Source organism: Onychomys torridus, chromosome 5 (genome assembly GCF_903995425.1).
Source record: "Onychomys torridus chromosome 5, mOncTor1.1, whole genome shotgun sequence".
Lineage (NCBI taxonomy): Eukaryota > Metazoa > Chordata > Mammalia > Rodentia > Cricetidae > Onychomys > Onychomys torridus.
The window spans coordinates 58,235,124-58,254,553 of NC_050447.1; the positions used below are offsets into that span (position 1 = coordinate 58,235,124).

At 39.4% G+C, this 19,430-nt stretch overlaps 1 protein-coding gene across 1 annotated transcript in view; it reads right to left on the reverse strand.

Moving 5' to 3' along the window:
- The window catches only part of Dip2c (disco interacting protein 2 homolog C), a 198,359-nt gene that overhangs the window by 104,500 nt on the left and 74,429 nt on the right, over positions 1-19,430 (reverse strand). The window contains exons 16-18 of the mRNA XM_036188870.1: positions 18,371-18,464; positions 18,119-18,238; positions 16,440-16,554 (exon numbers count right to left, since the gene is read on the reverse strand). Of these exons, the coding sequence (XP_036044763.1) occupies positions 16,440-16,554; positions 18,119-18,238; positions 18,371-18,464 (329 nt within the window). The remainder of the gene's footprint in view (positions 1-16,439; positions 16,555-18,118; positions 18,239-18,370; positions 18,465-19,430) is intronic.

The following is a 19,430-nucleotide window of genomic DNA, read 5'->3' on the forward strand; positions in this document are numbered from 1 at the left end:
ACCTTTCTCTGAGAACACTGACCAGATTAGTCATAGGAATCATGTGCCTTTGGCAACCACACAATGAGGCACATCACCCTAAGGCTGGCTATCAGCCTGCTCCCTTTCCCCATTGCTCACCACGGTCTTCTGATGGCTTTTGGAAGCATCTCTGCATCTGTCCATCTATCAAGAAGGACACTGGTGGTTTCATTCATTATACATGACCTAGAACCTTCCAATATGTTCTATTTTTTGCAAGAGGCACTTTGTATTACTTACAAGAAAAAAACCATGCTAAGACACTCAACAGTTAGTGGGCCATGGTTACCACCTCACCAGGTCTGAAGCCATGGAATGACTTGGCTTCACATTTCCAAAAGTCTGATCCATGGGCATGTCCTCACTAGCACCCATGGCCCAGATGCAGGAGCCACCTAAACTATTTTCCTATAGCTTTCCCAGCTTGCTGATTTGTGTGTGTGTGTGTGTGTGTGTGTGTGTGTGTGTGTGTGTGTATTTCTTCTTCTTCTTCTTCTTCTTCTTCTTCTTCTTCTTCTTCTTCTTCTTCTTCTTCTTCTTCTTCTTCTTTTTAAAGAAAAGAGCCACAAAGTGATAAATGTGCCAAAGGGCTAAAAATCTAGCAAGAGTACACAAATGCATCTGCAATTTTATCTTCATGGATTACCATGGACAATAATTGAACCTCTTTTAATTAAGTGGACTAAAAGGTAGACAAGCAATCAGCTGCACTGTAATGTTTACTGGAAGTTCAATCTTTCCTTCATTACCAGGGCAGAGAAAATTGACCCTGGAAGATTATTAAACATGGAACATAATTTGCTTAGATGACAACGTAGAAGAAATGTCAGTCCGCCTACCCACTTCAAGCCAGAGTAATTAGTCCTCTGAAGTCTTTTCTCTACAACAGAACAGCAAAATCTAACAGCCAAATACTTGCTTTCCTTTAGAAACTGCAAGCATTAGGCAAAATACACATGATGGTTAATTTGGACTGTCAACTTGATTGAACTATGAAACACTTTGGATACTAGTAAGACACACCTTTGGGTATGACTAAGAGGGCATGCATGTCCAGAGAGAATTAACTGAAGGGAGAAGTTAAATAGAAGATTCTCCTTAAATATGGACAGTACTGCCCCATGGGCTGGGATCCTGGAATAAAAAGGAAAAAAAATGAGAAAGCAGAGTCCCATCATTACCTACTCTCTGCTTCCTGGTCTGCTGAGAGTGAGCAAGCAGCTGCTTCATGTTACCATCACCAGAGAGCTGCCTTCCACGATATTTTACCCTACCATGATAAACCATGTCCCTTTAAAGCATCAACCAACACAAATACCTCCTTTAAGCTGAATCTTGTCAGGTATTTGATAACAACAATGAAAGCAATGAGAAATCATATGACATGAGGAGTGCAACATTATCTACACTATACTTTATGAGATATTTAAGAAGCCCCATTTTTGTCTTTGCACTAAAATCTTTAATGAAGCTTTTCCATAGCTCCAGGTTAAATAGTTTCAAAGGATATATCAAAGCTATTTTTCCTTTTTAAAAAATGATTTAATTTTTCTATAAGTTGTTGTTTTCCTAGCATGTATATCTATGTGAGGGTATTGGGTTCCTGGAACTGAAGTTACAGGGTTGTGAGCTGCCAGGTGGGTGCTGGGAGGTCATCTGGAAGAGCAGCCAATGCTCTTAATCGCTAAGCCATCTCTCCAGACCCAACAAAGCTATTTCTCTTTAACCTAATAATACAGTATCAGAGTTTTCACACATGAAAAATTCATGTCAAATACACAAAGCATGTTTTGGAGAAGGTGGTATGCAGTCAACACAAATGCAGTGAGAGTCACTTGTGTCAGCTCATTTTCCCAAAACAATAATCCTCATCATCCTATCCATAGGATACAATATAGGAAACATCAGCCAGAGGACCCTTTTCTCTGTTCATATATTATAGAAACAATCCAAAAAGAATGATGAAACAAATGCAAGTATGTATGCCACTTTCATCAAACGTATTCAGGAACAAATTAAATGAAGAATGAGAAAAACTCTGAATATAAACTAAGGAAGAGTGCTCTGTTTCCTAAAGATACTCAGTATTCATCAGTGTCGACTGCAGCACTACTCCTAACAGCCAACTTATGGAAACAACCTAGGTGTCCAACAACAGAGCAAACTATAAGGAAAACATGGCACATATACACAGTGGGGTTGTTTTACAGCCATAGAAGAGAATAAACTTGGGTTGAGGAGGGAATACAGCGTATAATATGCATTGGAGAAACCAGAATTGTCAATCACTATTTTCTTCAACAGAAGGAAATGAATGATGTCTAGTCATCTGAAATGCCAGAGTAAAAAGTAGTCAATCAACCCGGTGAGTTTTGCTATTCTATTAGGAGCCAGCCTCCAAGTGAGTCCCCTCAATATACTGAGCATTGTTCAGGCCCTAATCCTGCAGTGAAAAGAATACATTCCTATGACAGAGGCCCCACATATTTTGCATTCTCCACCAATAGAATTCATCCTTACGCTTATCACAGATCCTTCCTCTAGGCCAGTGGTTCTCAATCTGTGGGTCAAGATCTATTTGGGGGACGTCCATCAGATATCCTGCATATCAGATATTTCCATTATAATCCATAACAATAGCAAAATTACAGCTATGAAGTCACAATGAAATAATTTTATGGTTGTGGTTCACCACAACATGAGGAACTGTATTAAAGGACCATAGCATTAGGAAGGTTGAGAACCACTGCTCTAGGCACTAGTCCTGAACTCTCCTTATCAGCTAACAGAATTCATTCTTATTTTAAAGGTCACAGGTCACAAGTTCTACAGGTCACAAAGTAAAGCATGAGGTCAGTGTCAGGAAAGTTACAACCCAGTGCCTGCAAAGATGGTACTGAGTTTCATTCTTCACCTCTCTGGGATGTCTCCCTACAGGCTGTGAGGCTTGTGGGTGGGGGAATGGAAGGGGAAGGTGCCCAACAAGGCTGTCTGTAGGAAAATCAAAGCAGTTGGAAACAGTCACATTAAATGAAGTTAGCCAGTCTCAAAAAGGCAAATATTGTATGCTGTGGATATCGCTCTGTGTAAATAAAGTTCTGATTGGCCAGTGGCCAGGCAGGAAGTATAGGCAGGACAAGAGAGAAGAGAATTCTGGGAGGTGGAAGGCTGGGTGGAGAAAGACACCGCCAGCCGCCGCCATGACAAGATGTAAGGTACTGGTAAGCCACGAGCCATGTGGCAAAGTATAGATTAATAGAAATGGGTTAATTTAAGATAGAAGAAGTAGATAACAAGAAGCCTGCCACGGCCATACAGTTTCTAAACAATGTAAGTTTCTGTGTGTTTACTTGGTTGGTTCTGAGCGTCAATGGGCATGGCGGGTGAGAGAGATTTGTCCTGACTGTGGGCCAGGCATGAAAACTCCAATTACAATTGTAAGTTTTTCTCCTTTGTAGTTCCTAGATTTTATATAGTCATGTATAGGAATATATACATATATTAAATGAAAGGAGAAGTAATATTTAGTGGAACAAAAGGCTTAATGGGAGCAAGGAGAGGTGAAGAAAGATCAGAGGAACAGGCTGGGGTAGAATATGCTCAAGGTATGATATATACCTTTAAGAAAATAAATATATCCGGGTTGGGGATTTAGCTCAGTGGTAGAGTGCTTGCCTAGCAAACACAAGGCCCAGGGTTCGATCCTCAACTCAAAAACAAAACAAAACAAAACACAAAAACAAAACAAAAAAAACCCCAAGAAAATAAATATATTCAATGCCAAAAGGAGTTATCTTTTGCAGTCAGTCATCTCAGGAAGTCTAATCCTAATAGTTAATTATAAAGAACTGCTTACAACACTAGCATTGGTTTAAATATGCATAACAATTAAATAAGGATATAGCTACTTTTTAAGGCCGAGAAATATGACCAGGGCACAAGGAAAGCACCAGAGAGTAAGCCTAGATTCCAAGACCATCACAGATTTTTCTTCCACTGTTTTTTTCAATTTAACTTAAAATACTGAAATCATAACTTATCTTTTTCTGTTCCTAAGTTTGTTCCTGAATCTGAGGATTGATGCCAATCAGAAAACTGGCACATTTGAGAACATCATCACCCACACCAGGGAGGAGGAAGGGGAGAAGAACAATTACCTGTCATGATCTGTGTCCAAAGACGTCTCTCTTCTGACCCTGTGCCCACAAACCAGGGGGATATTTGTGCACAAAGCCAGGGGAAATTGTGTAAACACTTCTAGTTCATCATTCTGTCTATCCACTGGACAGCGCTTGCCTTTTCCCAACTTTATAACTGACAATTTAAAACTCTCACCCTGGTCAGGGAAATAATTGCTGGAGATTTTCTGTACTTGTATTCTACTGCACAGCAATGCAGTGAATGTTCTCTTCTGCCTAGAATATCTGACACAGACTGTTGCCCAAGACCACTACCCACTAATTCTCTCTCACCAAAGCATCCTCTGGATAGACCTCAGGTTTTCTCAGGGAAACACAAATCAAAACGACTCTGAGATACCATCTTATGCCTGTCAGAATGGCTAAGTTCAAAAACACTAATGACAGCTTATGTTGGAGAGGTTGTGGAGTAAAGAGAACACTTCTCCACTGCTGGTGGGAGTGAAAATGGGTACAGCCACTTTGGAAATGGATATGACACTTTCTTAGAAAGCTGGGAATCAATCTACCTCAAGACCCAGCTCTACCAATCTTGGGTATAAACACAAAGGATGCTCAATCATACCACAAGGACACTTACTCAACTATGTTCATAGCAGCGTTATTCGTAGTAGTCAGAACCTAGAAACAACCTAGATGCCCCTCAACCAAAGAATGGATAACGAAAATGTGGTACATTTACACAGTGGAGTATTACTCAGCTGTTAAAAAAAAATGACATCATGAAATTTGCAGGCCAATGGATGGAACTAGAAAAAAATCGTGAGTGAGGTAACCCAGGCCCAGAAAGACAAACATATGTACTCACTCATAAGTGGATATTACCTGTAAAGTAAAGCATAACCATGCTACAATTCACAGCTCCAGAGAGGCTAGGTAACATGGAGAGCCCAAAGGGGGATGGGGACACATAAATTTCCCTGGGAAGGGGAAACAGAAGAGATCTCCTGGGTAGACTTGGAGCCATCAGGGATGGGAACATGAGGGACTAGGTTGGGGAGGGTGGGTGGAAGGGGAAGAGTAATGAAAGATGTTTTGATAGGGGGTTGCATTTTGGAGTCAGGTAGAAACCTGGTATAAGGGAAACTCCCACAAATCTACAAGGATGACCCCAGCTAAGACTCCTAGCAATAATAGATAGGTAGCAGGTAGCGTGAACTGGCCATCTCCTGTAATCAGATTGGTAACTACCCCAATTGTCATTAGAGAGCCTTTACCCAGTTACTGATAGAAACAGATGGAGAGATCCACAGCCAAGCACTGGGCTGAGCTCAAAGAATCCTGTTTAAGAGAGGGAGGGAGGACTGCATGGGCCAGGTAGGTTAAGGTCATCACAAGGGAACCCACAGAAACAAATAACCTGGTCTCATAGGAGCTCACAGACTCTGGACTGAGAGCTAGGGAGCCTGCATGGAACTGACCTAGGCTCTCTGCATACGTGTGACAGTTGTGTAGCTTCATCTACCTGTGGGACTCCTAGTGGTAGATGCAGGGCCTGTAATAGTTTGAAGTTGAATATAAGATATATTTAAATTTATCCAAATGAGTGTTTCTCCCATTCATCAAAGTTTTCCTACAGTATTTGCCTTTCTGAATAATTTTCCAGTTAACCTTTGATCGTTTATCCATGTTGTGGGAACATAGTTCAACTGCATTGCCAGAACTACTTCAATTCATTCTCTGTGGATTTAAGATGTGTACAGGTGCCCTAACAGCTTGCCAATTCAGCTAGACTGGCTAGTTAACAAGCCTCAGCATTCCCCTTTCTCTGCCTTTCCAGCTCTGGGGTTATGGATGTGCACCATCATGTCAGTTTTTATGTGGGTGTCAGGATTCTGAACTTAGGTCTACATGCTTATGCAGCAATCACTTTACCCACTGATTATCTCACCAGGCCTATGGAGCAGTCATTTTTAGTGGAAGCTGCTAAAGCTATGATTTTGTTAAATAGACAAAAGATTTCTTAGTGAAACTTCTGCACGTGAGCCTCTTCTTCAATTTTATGGTAATGGTAGTTTTTAGAGCTTCCTAAAACAGGTTTAATCCATGGAACAAAAATTAAATTTCTGTCCAGTTTTAATCCATTATGAATTTCTATGAAACAGTCTTCCAGAAAAGCTGACAGATACTTAGATGTATCACAGAAGATGTGGTAAGCAACAGGAACTAACAGCAATTTCACTGGCAAATCCAAACTGAATTACATTTATATATAAAATGGCAAACCTCTCAGTAGTGATTAGTTACCAAGTTATTATTTTTTTGTCATTATATCTAAAGCCTGTTTGTTGGACATTCCTATTCTAGTACCTATAAGAAATCACACAAAACCTTTCTATTTGTTCCATGAGTTTAGCAGACTATGTTGCCTAGAAAATGTATTATGTATAACTTAGCAACAAGTCAACTGTCAATGTCACTGAGCGGAGACTCACAGTCTCTAGCAGAATTCAATCTGGCTGAACTCGTTACCAATCATCAACCAGAATGTAAGCCAGACTTGACTGTGACTGTATTGACTTACCACCCCACAGCTCCAGCTTATCCTAAGTTTTTTCAGATGCTAGATACTATATCTTATTTTTGGAAAGATTATCTCTGTTTGTAAGAGCTGTGGCTTTGAAAATATCTACCAAAAATATTAGCTAAGGTAAATTAAATTATATACAGGCTTAATTTTTCAAAAGCACACAAGACATGTATCCAATGTAAAACAATGTGAGTTCTAGCACAGCACAGTAAAGTGACAATCTTTGTACAGACTTGGCACTGTGGGAACTCAGTAGACCCCTTAGAGACAGGGATCTCTGATTCTTGTTCTGAGCATGGAGATCAGGGGTTGACTAACATTGGCTGTCTTTCTCAATTACTCTACCTTATTTTTCTCAGAGTCTCTCATTGGACCTGCAGCTCACCAATTTTACTAGACTGACTAGCCAGCAAGCCCAGAATTTGTCTGTCTCCAACTCTCCAGCACTGGGATGAAGACATGTACACTGCACCTAGATTTTCATATGGCTGGTGGGGACCCAAACTCAGATCATCATGTTTACATAGCAAGCACATTACCAATTAAGGCATCTCCCTTCACTGATTCTCTTAGTTGCTCTTCCTTGGAGCCACAGACAGAGGTATTTCTTCAAAGAACCAGAGGCAGCCTCTGGGACACAAATCAGTCATCCAAAAATTATTCAGGTAGTATTTAAAAATAAAATGTTAGATTCAGAAACTGTACTATAATTTCTAACACTACTCAAAGCTTGCTGCTTCATTTTAAGGGCTTTTAGGATGAGTTGAAGAAAGACTATTTTGTCAGACGTGGTGGCACACACCTGTAATCCTAGCACTTAGGATCCTCCTACCTCAGCCTTTGGAGTTCAAAGTCAGTCTGGGCTACACAGTGAGTTTGAATCCAGGGAGAACTGCATAGTGAAACCTGTGTCATAATAAAGAAGATTAAAATGTAAAAGAAACACTCTGTTTCAAATCTGGTTACATGCATTTATAATTCTTAAGTCCACAAAGATAGAGATAGAGCATCACTTGTACTTGTGAATGCTTCACGAGGATAAAACATTTAAAATCCTTTCTTTTCAAGGTTGGGAATGTCCTAAGATGGTGGAATGCTTGTCAAGCATGTGAGATCCTAGGTTTAGTTCTCAATACCACCAAAAAGCAAGTAAAAAAAAATGTCTACATGTGAATTGCAAGTTGAGTATCTCTGACCCAAAATGTTTGGAATAAGAAATGCTCTGAATTCTGGCTGCTGTCTTGATTTTTGAAATTTTTGAATATGCACAATATTTTGTGGATGGGAAACATGTATAAGCACAAAATTCACTCATATTGCATATACTATTCATATAGCCCAAAGATAATTTTACATGTATTTTAGAACTATATGAAAAATAGTGGGCATACATTGAGTTTGGAGAAAAACAGGTGTCATCATTTCAATCACCCATTTGGATGATCTGTGGTTGTTTGGCATCACCATCATTCCTCTCTCCCAATTTATGTGGTACCAATGGGCAGTAATATTCTCACATGTTACATATTTAGCACTGCAAAATAGGGCACACCATTATTACACAGAAAAAGTAGTGTGTCAGCATAACCAAGCTGCCTAGTGCCATCCCCATAATTCCTGTAGCACCTGTCAGCAGCAAACAGTAGCAACCATCAATCTCCACCTGTGATGCTATTATTTTCATAAGAAAGTGGCCACACATTGTATGTTGACAAGCATCAGAAGCAGCAGTAAAGCAGCAGGAGTCTTCTCCATGGACAAGAAGACATCTGCCAGATGAATGCTTAAAATGTTTCATCCAGAGCCATTGGTCTCATGAACAAGGATCTTTTCATAGAGATCTCCAATTCCATAAACTAATAGATGTCTTGTGTAGTCACAAATGATTGCTGTTCCAGTCTTTAATTAAGTTCATCCTACCTTCTCACCATGCCATTGTCGATTCTTACAAGTGTTATCTCTACCACTATTACTATGATCACCTCTTCTACCATATTCAGTGAATGACTAACTGGAGCCTCATTATTAATGTGGAAAAAGTTCAACATTCACTTCCTCCAGTTGGATTCTAAAGATGTGTATGTTTTGTAGAAGGAGCTCAGGCATCCTCCACCTCACACCACTTGACATATGGACTCCATCAATAAACCACCTTGTTCACTATTATCACAAAACAGTCCTAGGCCAATAGTTTATGCCAACATGCACATCTGCCTTTTGTCTTTGTCTTCCAAACACTGCAAATTCACAGATGACACCCTATCCTTCTGAACACCTTCCATACCCATGCCGCTGATCACTGCTGCTTAATATCCTGTTCAAGACAGTGGCTTTATACTGACTATCCATCTACAATATCCTGGTCAGATGGGTAGACTCATAGAAGCATGTGACAAGAACACTTTTCTAATGCACATTTCATTAGGAGGGTAAACAGAATAGCCATCTAGGAATAACAACCTTGCAGCTGTCACCCAGTCCATCCTCACTGCCCTGAGCAGCCACTGTCAGGATGAAATGTTTTTGAAACCAATTAGGAACTACATCCTTGGCAATTCATGGCAGTCAATAGTAAAAACTTCTGTCCTTTAGAACAGTGGTTCTCAACCTCCCTAATGCTGTGACCCTTTAGTATAGTTCCTCGTGTGTGGTGACCTCCAATCATAAAATTATTGCTACTTCATAATTGCGATTCTGCTACTATTAAGAATTGTAATGTAAATATTTGATATGCAGGATACCTGATATGCAATCCTGTGAACAAGTCACTAGACCCATAAAGGGGTTGTGACCCATAGGTTGAGAACCACTGCTTTAAAACAAATATACCAGGTTTTTTGGGATGACTTTTTAATGACCCCACACAATTATTCCTTATGAGCATCCTTTATCCTTATAGGGACTGTCTTGCCAGCTGTACTCAGTGTCTCTCTGGGATGTTACAGTGTAACTTCCATGTTACACTAGCATTACACACTAGTTCTGGCATTCCATTTCATCAACAATGACCTTGCTAAATTTGTCAGTAAATGTTTATACTGCTTTGGGTTCAGAAGATATATTTTCACCACAGATGTTTGAAATCTTGATGCAATCTCTTTGGGGGAACTAATGGTCTATGTTCCCCAGGCTTGTCTTCAACTCTTGGGTTCAAGTGATCCTTCTTAGCTTTTAAATATATGCTAATATGGGTATGGATCACACCTTGCTATGCTGTGCCTTTTCTTAAAAATTTGTACAATCATCCTGATGAATATTTACAGAACCCTCAACTTTGTTTGTAGTGATAGATCTCTACTTGTTTCCAGAATATCATGGCTTTAAGTGGCATGGGCACACTGGAATATTGACATACCCTATCTGAACAAGGTTAAGAACTTCCCCTTCCCAGTTTTATGCACTGTTTCTTTAGTTTTCGTTAACTTGGTTCATCACCTTCAGTACACAATTCCAATAAAGTACCCCTCTTGGCTTCAGGTTATACATGGAGGTCATTCCAATATCAACAATTTCTTTAAGATGCTTTGTATATGTAACAGTGAACAGTTTAGTTTTCTGTGCATGAGTCAAAAGCTTCTTTTTCCTTGTATTATCCATGGAAAAAACTGTGGGTCCATCTCTTCTTCCTTTCCTCAACATTCCCCACAGTAGCTTTACATATATAGCAGAACTAAACAAATCATGCAATGGTTAATGTTCATGGGCTTGTCTTCCTAGGGGGTATCCTACTTGTTATTAGCATTCCTGGCCTTTATATATGCCATGTTATCACTCCCTGTGAATATGCTTCAGTGGCAGAATGCAGGTGTGCCTGGAATAAGGACTCAGAAAGTAACAGGGTCTGGGTCATTATGTCCCCTTTTAGATGCTAAATCAACTATGTGTCATGCCCCTATCTTTTATCATATATGAGGAAGAAAGGGAAATATAGAGCAGATTGTTTGGTACTTTTTCTAATGGCACCTATACTCACCAAAGAAGTGATAGTCTTGTCTGTGGTTGCCAACCCACAGAAATAGAGATGCAGTTCATTTATGGAAAATATGTGTGTGTGTGTGTGTGTGTGTGTGAATAAAGAGGTATGGGTAGAAAAAGGAATCAAGTTCTTAGTATTCTATAGTTTTCTGTCAGATCTATGCTATTTTTCTTATTCAAATGCTCTTAAAAATAGAATGTCTCTTTTTTGGTGTCCTTCATGTGGATTGTTATGGAAATTTTGCAGAGGGCACAGGTATAGAAGGATCTTATTTGCTACACCAGGGCCAATATACAACCCCCATTCCTCTACTGGCTTCCAGACTGTTTAAAGGAACTGGGAAAGGACTTGGTACAGATGAACTAAACTCAGTCAGGCAAACCTAAAGGACTGAAGTATCCCTAGCCCTGGAATACTGTCTTCCAGAGACATAAAGAGAAATGGGACCATCAGAGAAGAAGCATACTATTTTGCTTTCTACTTAACAAAGGGAAGATGGCACCATGAGGCAGAGGTAGTCCCCCGACACTGGAAGAGAAATGGAACCAGCTTCAGGGAAGGACAGACACAGCAAGGTCCTCTGTTTTTCTTTTCTCACTTAGTCAAAACTTAAAAGAAGAAAGTAAAGTAATTTCTAGAGATTAGATCACTTAGATTTTCAGTGGAACCAAGTTAGACCCTGATTGTAGGCAGGAATTGAATTGTCAAGAAATGCATTATTTCCTACCAGTTGAGATAACTAAGAAAAAAAAATTGTGTTGTAAACCCATAGAAAATAGTTGCACTTATTACTTCATGAACATACTTATTCACTGAATACAGAATTTGGTCTCATATTCTACTCTGTTTCCAGAGAACACATAGTGATGTGCTTCATGGAAAATGAGGATAAACTAAAGATGTTACAGCATCTACTTAGTGTTATAATGTTTTTCTTTTGGATTTATATATGTCTACATACGTGTGTGTGTACACATGGAGGTCAGAGATTGATATGTGGTGTCTTCCTAAATTACTCTCCACCTTATGTTTTGAGACAGGATCTTTTCATTGAACCTGGAGCTCAACCGTTTGTCTGAATTGGCTGACCAATAAATCCCACCTATAGATCTTCCTCTGTCTCTGCTTCCCAATGCTACAATTATAGGTGTGCATTGTGTGCCCAGCACCCACTCCCACTTTCTTTCTTTTCTTTTCTTTTTTTTTTTTTTTTCGAGACAGTGTTTCCCTGTGTAGCTTTGCGCCTTCCCTAGAACTCACTCTGTAGCCCAGGCTGGCCTTGAACTCACAGAGATCTACCTGGCTCTGCCTCCCGAGTACTGGGATTAAAGGCGTGTGCCACCATTGCCGGGTTCCACTCCCACTTTCAAAGCATAGATAGTGGGGATTGAACTCAGTCCTCATGCATATATACTAAGCACTTTACTAAGCCATTCCCCTAGCCCCTTATATCTTTCCAGATATTTTCTTCTTTTCTATAGATATTTGAAACCTACAGATCTCATAGAAATTGTTTCCAGCTCCTGTAATATCTTGTGGTAACAATCTCAGTCACATTAGCTTGCACAAAAGGACTCTAGCATGCCATGTTTAGGGCAGTACTGTAGTAACTACAGCTACAAGTATGAGTAACAGAGTCCAAGAGAACATACACTAGCTTGTGTCAGAGATGTCAAACAGCAAGGGTTGAATGCAAGGATATAAAAGTGAATTAATAGTGGTTTTTTTGCTTGTTTGTTTGTTTGTTTGTTTGTTTTCGTTTTTTGAGACAGGGTTTCTCTGTGTAGTTTTGGTGCCTTTCCTGGATCTTGCTCTGTAGACCAGGCTGGCCTTGAATTCACAGAGATTTGCCTGGCTCTGACTCCAGAGTGCTGGGATTAAAGGTGTGCGCCACCGCCACCAGGCGAATAAATAGAATTCTTAACGCTTATAAAATATTCTTACTGAAAATAATTCAGGATAATACAGAGATATTTTGGCCCTCAAAATAACAAACCTTTCTTTTTTTGACCTATAGTCTTTAAATTTGGGGAGGAAAAAAAAGTCTACATGAGAATTTGTCAGTGAAATCATTTGACAAAAATTCTGACAAGGTAACCAGTCATGGTAACAAATGCTTGTAATCCTGATAGTTGTGAGGCTAAGGCAGGAAGGTTCTGTGGTGGTTTGAATAGGAATGGCCCCCATAGGTTTATATGTTTGAATGCTTGCTCATCAAGGAGTGGCACTATGCAAGAAGGACTAGGAGGTGTGGCCTTGTTGAAGGAGGTATGTCAGTGGGGGTTGGCTTTGAGGTTTCAAAGAGCACATGCCAGAACCATTGTCTCTCTGTATGCTGCCTACAGATCAGAATGTAGCTCTTAGCTATTGCCCCAGCACCATGCCTGACTGTATGCTGCCATGCTTTTCACATTAATGATAATGGACTAAATCTCTGAAACTGTAAGCAAGCCCCCAGTTAATACATTCTTTTATAAGAGTTGCGTTGGTCATGGTGTCTCTTCACAGCAATGGAACAGAGAATAAAACAGGGTCCAAGTTCAACATATCAATACTCTGTGCTTCAAGAAAACAAAACCAACAGCAACAATTAAATTAGCCCCAATGACCATATCACATATTCCATCTTCTGCTCAGTTAACACCACTTAAAAAATGGTAATGAAAATGAACAGTGTCCTTTGAAACTAATGAACCTAGATCCTTCCTTTGTGTGTGTGTGTGTGTGTGTGTGTGTGTGTGTGTGTGTGTGTGTGTGTGATCTTTTATAACATCCAAGACCTACAATGAAAACCTCACCATCAAGAACACATTTTTGGCCGGGCAGTGGTGGCGCACACCTTTAATCCCAGCACTCGGGAGGCAGAGCCAGGAGGATCTCTGTGACTTCGAGGCCAGCCTGTGCTACCAAGTGAGTTCCAGGAAAGGCACAAAGCTACACAGAGAAACCCTGTCTCAACCCCCCCTCCCCGAAAAAAAGAACACATTTTTGGGAAGAGCAAATTACCCAGTCAAATCTATATGTGGATCACATTTGTGACTCTTTTAGTGGCTGTGTTTCTATTTAACAGCATTGTAAAATCTTAAACATTTATACACAAGACAATTTAGAGGTTATTGTATCCAATTTTCTCACTTTTTATGGAATAAACTAAGGTCCTACAAGTGCTTTGGTGACGGTTATGTGGCCAAGCATCAGTAAGGCTGAACTCAAACTTAAGACTCTAGACCCTTGGCCCCTACCAAACTTGATGCTCCATCTTCTTGATATCTACTCTTAGGAGCACACATCAAACACATTTAAAAACTGATCTTGGAAGAGGATCATTTGGATAAATCTCCTGTGCTATACAACCCTAAGTGTGTTTCACATTTCAAGTTCAAACACAAATGTCAGGTTCTTCAGAGAGCACCTACAGTATAATATTTCTAAAGGATGGAAACTAGCAAGACTCTTGCCATTAACATGTTTCATCATCCATTTAAAGATTTGACAGTCATAATTTCTAGTTTGACAAGATTAAAAGTAGCTCATACATTGGAAAATTACATTTTCTTAGGCCTAAAATCTGGTTAATAATACAACAAAAATCTAAGAACATCACAGGTTTTCTTACCTATGGAAATTATCTGTAATGGGTAAATTTAATTGTCAACTTTACGGGAAGTGGAATTACCTAAGAAATAAACCTCTTAGGGGCATATGTAATGGTATTTGCAGAAAGGTTTAACTGCGGAGAGAAGATACATTCTGAATGAAAGTGGTATCATCTAATGGACCTGGTTTCCAATTGAACAAAAAGGACAAAGCTAGCTGAACACCAGCATTCATCTTTCTCAGCCTCTTGACTATTGATGCAATGTAAACTGTTGCCTCACACAGTCTTGCTATGACGCCTTCCCTGCCCCATGAACTGTATCTTCAATCTGTGAGACAAAAACGAGACCTTCCTTGTCTAAGTTGCTTTTGTCAAATATTTCATTATAGCAAGAAGAAAAGTAGCTAATATACTCTGCAGGGGATGTCTTTCTGTATGCTGTGAATGTGTTGCTCTGGTTGACTGATAAATAAAACACTGATTGGCCAGTAGCCAGGCAGGAAGTATAGTATAGGCAGGATAAGCAGGGAGGAGAATTCTGGGAAGTGGAAGTCTGAGTCAGGAGAAGCTGCCAGCTGACGCCGCCATGAGAAGTAAGATGTAAAGTACCGGTAAGCCACAAGCCACATGGCAACTTATAGATTAACAGAAATGGGTTAATTTAAGATATAAGAACTGGATAGCAAGAACCCTATCACGGCCATACAGTTTATAAGTAATATAAGTCTCTTGTGTGTTTACTTGGGTCTGAGCAGCTGTGGGCCCAAGTGGGACTGGAGAAAACTCAAGCTACAATACTCTTCAGATCAGTATTTTTAGGAGGCTCTATTTTTAATTTAAAAAAATTCTTCGACAATTTCAAACATGTGTAATGTGTTTTGGTTGTTTTCATCCTCCCATTACCCTCCCTTCATCTTCCCACACAAGCTGAGCCTCTTACAAACAAGTTCCCCTGCTACTTTCATGACTTTGGTTTTCACATGTGTATGGCCCACTGAATTTAATTAGGGATAGAACATACTCTCTTCTACTGAAATAAAGCACAGCTTCTACTTTTGAACATTGAGTTCTCAATGTTACCTCTTCTCATAATGAAGAACATATCCATTATATGGAATAAAAAAGCGACTTAAGAGGTAAGCCCAAAAACAATGAAAAATAACAGGTTTTAAACTAACATAACTTCTTTATGTTAGTATTGATAAGTGAGAGGGTGAAGTGGGGATTGACAACCAGCTCCAATTACTGATGATGCTGATCAGGTGATTCTTCCTTATATCCTTTTACAGGGATGGGCTTTTCTAACTGGAGTAGAATAAATTTTACAGCTCCATAACTACTTCCCCTCCCCTGTACTGTACTGTTCTGAAGCAAACTGGAGTGACTTATGACCAATAGTGAGTAACGTTGTTCCCAGGCAAAGCATCTCAGAATACTTAATGGTCAGGCTGTGAGATAGCTGGTTATCATAGTCCTCAGAGCTCCTGATGTGCCACCATGTTGCTCAAAAGCTCAGAAAACTAGGGCTTCTTTTTCTTTCTTTCCTTTCTTTTTTTGCAACAGATCTTACTATATGATGCCTAGCTGGCCTGAAACCCACTATGTAGACCAGGTAGGCCTTGAACTCACAGAAATCCAGCTGCCTCTCCCTCCCACCTGCTGGGATCAAAGGTGTATGCTTCTATATATCTGGCTAAGTTTCTTAAAGTACAGTTTTCTATGGGTCAAAAAGTAGAGATAAAAAGGAAACCACATATCTAGAATCATGGTTCAACATTTACTTCATTCCACCCCCTAAATTAAAAACCAGAGATTTATATAAGCCAATGAAAATTGAGTACTGCAACCTGAAAATAATGTGGGTCCCACATATTTCTTATACAGAGTTCTAACAACTTGGGAAAGTCAATGAAACTGGAGAAAACCAGAAATATTTCTCTAACTAAGCAATCTAGAAAATTCAAGAGAATCCATTCTTACCTGTAAGAAAGAAACTCAACCATGGAAAACTTGAAGACTATTCCTATGCTCACACCAAGCACTAACTACCATGACTTCCCCCTTTCAGGTGCTCCATTAGGATAGCTGTATACTATAACTGACATCACCCAGTACCTCCGGATTGCCACAGTGAGGGCCTCTGGTGAACTGGCACAGGGACAGATGACCTCCTGGCGAAGGCCTTTACTCTGGAAGACATTGAGAAACGCATCACAAGAAGATATAGACCCTGGAGGGAAAGAGGAACAATGGTTAGATAAATGTAACACTGTGGTTGACTTAAAATTATTCAATAATAGCAAAATAATTTTAAAGTTAGGATTTGGACATAAACAGAATAAGGCATCATGGAGAAACAAAACATTAACTACAATTTATTATTTATGTTACACTGAAAGATTCTATTGGTAAGCCTTTGGAAAAAGAATTCAGCTGGGCGGTGGTGGCCCATGACTTTAATCCCAGCACTCAGGAGGCAGAGGCAGGTGGATCTCTGAGTTTAAGGCCAGCTTGGTCTACAGAGTGAGTTCTAGGAAAGGTGCCAAAGCTACACAGAGAAACCCTGTCTTGAAAAAAATGTTTAAAAAAATTCAAAAACTGCAACTTCTATACATAAGACTAAAGAATTTTTTGCTGACTAATGAATTCATTTTATTAACTTTCCTGAAACCTGGTCTACCACCTTCAGTATGGAAATCCCAGAAAAATGTGTCAACCTAAACAAAAAATAAGTCTCTTAGATGAATTTGCATTAATTGTTAAGAAGCCATGAAATAGCTGACTTTCAAATACAAATTTACTTTGTTTTATGCAAGATGCACTATGGTAATGTATATTAAAATTATTTAATTAGTGCATAGTTTAATCCAATTACTTTAGAAGTGAAGGAATCACTTATAAACCAAGTTTATATCTGTTTCTAAGTTCACTTTCACCCATCAGGCACTAAGAAAGCATAGCCTGCTTTAATTTAGAAATACAGCTAAGCACAGTTTACAGATGAGGTGAGAAACAGTCTTTCATTCAGTTCAATTCTGACACATGACTTCTGACTTTATAGACCTGTTTCACAAAAACAAGCTATTTCAAGGCATTTAGAGAATGTTTTATAGAAATGCTAACTTATTATATCTGAGTTTTTATTAAAGTATTTTATAATAAAGTTTTATTAAAAATGAAAGCTTAGCTGGGATGGGGAGGGGTGCATGCCTTTAATCCCAGCACCTGGAAGGCAGAGACAGGTGGATGGATCTCTGTGAGTTCAAGGCCAGCCTGGTCTACAGAATGAGTTCCAGAACAGCCAAAACTGTTACACAGAGAAACCCTGTCTTGAAAAATCAATAAAAAATAAATAAATAAAGCATCTTAATCAATTAAGAGCAAGCTTAATGCTGATTAATACAACTATAGTAGACCATAAAACAGTATTTCCTAAGCTTTTATTCTTTGCCAAAGAACTATACCTAAGAATTGACTCTTTTAATCCTCAAGCATTATGCTCTGGATACTACTGTAGAGTTGAGAAAACAAAATTCAAAAAGGAACTATATCTATAGAACCAAGATGTTTCTTCTGATTCTAGGCCTGCAGCCTGTAGACACCTTGTCCTTAACCACTCTGTTATCCTGGTCTTCAAGAAGAATACTGCTTGGCTATTTTAAGATCATCTCAACTAAGACATAGATTAGGAAAACAACAACAACAAAAACATCAAAGTGACAAGAACAACATGTGGAAAACAAGGAACTCTGAGGCTTGCCCATCTTGGAATCTACAATTGATACTTCACTTACAGGGATTTGCTCCATCAGCCACTATTAACATGCGAAGGGAGGACAGGTTGACATCTCTTTGATCTCTATGTGCTACAAGTGCCCAGTGCATGTCTCTTGATTTCACACAAGCCACTTTTGCTACAAAGGAAAATAGAAGTTGATATGTCACTACCAGACTGTGTGAAGCTAAAAAAGACAGGTAGTTGCAATTCATGGGGAATGGTGAATTATCTTGTCACCAAATCACCCACAGGCCCAGGAGAGACCAACCTTTGTACTGGCAGACCTTCTGGATCCAGGAGAGGGGGTTTACCTTCATCAGCGAGTACGGGATGCTGATGACGTGCATCATGTTCATGACACTCTGAAACCAATGATGAACACAAGAGGTAAGAAAAGAGGTTGGAAAAAGAAAATGAAAAAGAAGAGAGGTTGGGTTATGAGAGGAGGGGCTTCGCTGTTCTGATGTAGGGAAAACAAGTAAGACACGGCTCAGCAGGTAGAAGAATTAACATGAGCACCTCAAGGATGAGTTGACAAACTTAAGAGGAGTTTTTGGGAGACAAGCAGATAGCTAACTCAAGTGAGGCTCAATATTATTAAGGTATACTTAGGTACAATCCTTTTAGACAAAGGGACCTCTTGGAGATTATCTCATCTTCTCTACTCCTCAACTACTCCTGATCAAGTCAAACAATTTAAGCACCAAATCCTTTTCTCATTAAAATCTTGTATTAAAAAGAACCTCAAAAGACATTTTTCAAAAGCAATGCACAGCGTTGGGGAAATAGCTCAGTTGGTGACCTGCCTGCCAGGCAAGCATGAGAACTTAAATTCTGATCCTCTGGTACCCATGAAAAAGCTGTACATGGTGTTATGTGTCTTAACTCCAACACTTGGGGGAGTGAAGAGGCACAGACAGGGAAATCCTTGAAGCTCACTGGTTAGTCATCCTAATCTAATCAATGAGCTTCAGCTTCAGAAAGAGAAGATCCTGTCTCAAAAAGATAAAGGTACCAGATATTTAACTTTGGCTTATATACATCTACACTAACAAGTACATGTACCACACACACAGATAAGACACAGGCACATACACAAAGCACAACACACCATATATACCCCAAATAAGAAGAGGATACATAAATACCTAAGATATTTATGAAAAAATGCTCATCACAGCAAACCAGAGAAATGGAAGTCAAAACTAAATTAGTTATTACCCCTTTCAAAATGGCTATTACAAAAAAGAAAGAGAGAGAGAGAGAGAGAGAGAGAGAGAAAGAAAGAAAGAAAGAAAGAAAGAAAGAAAGAAAGAAAGAAACGGGAG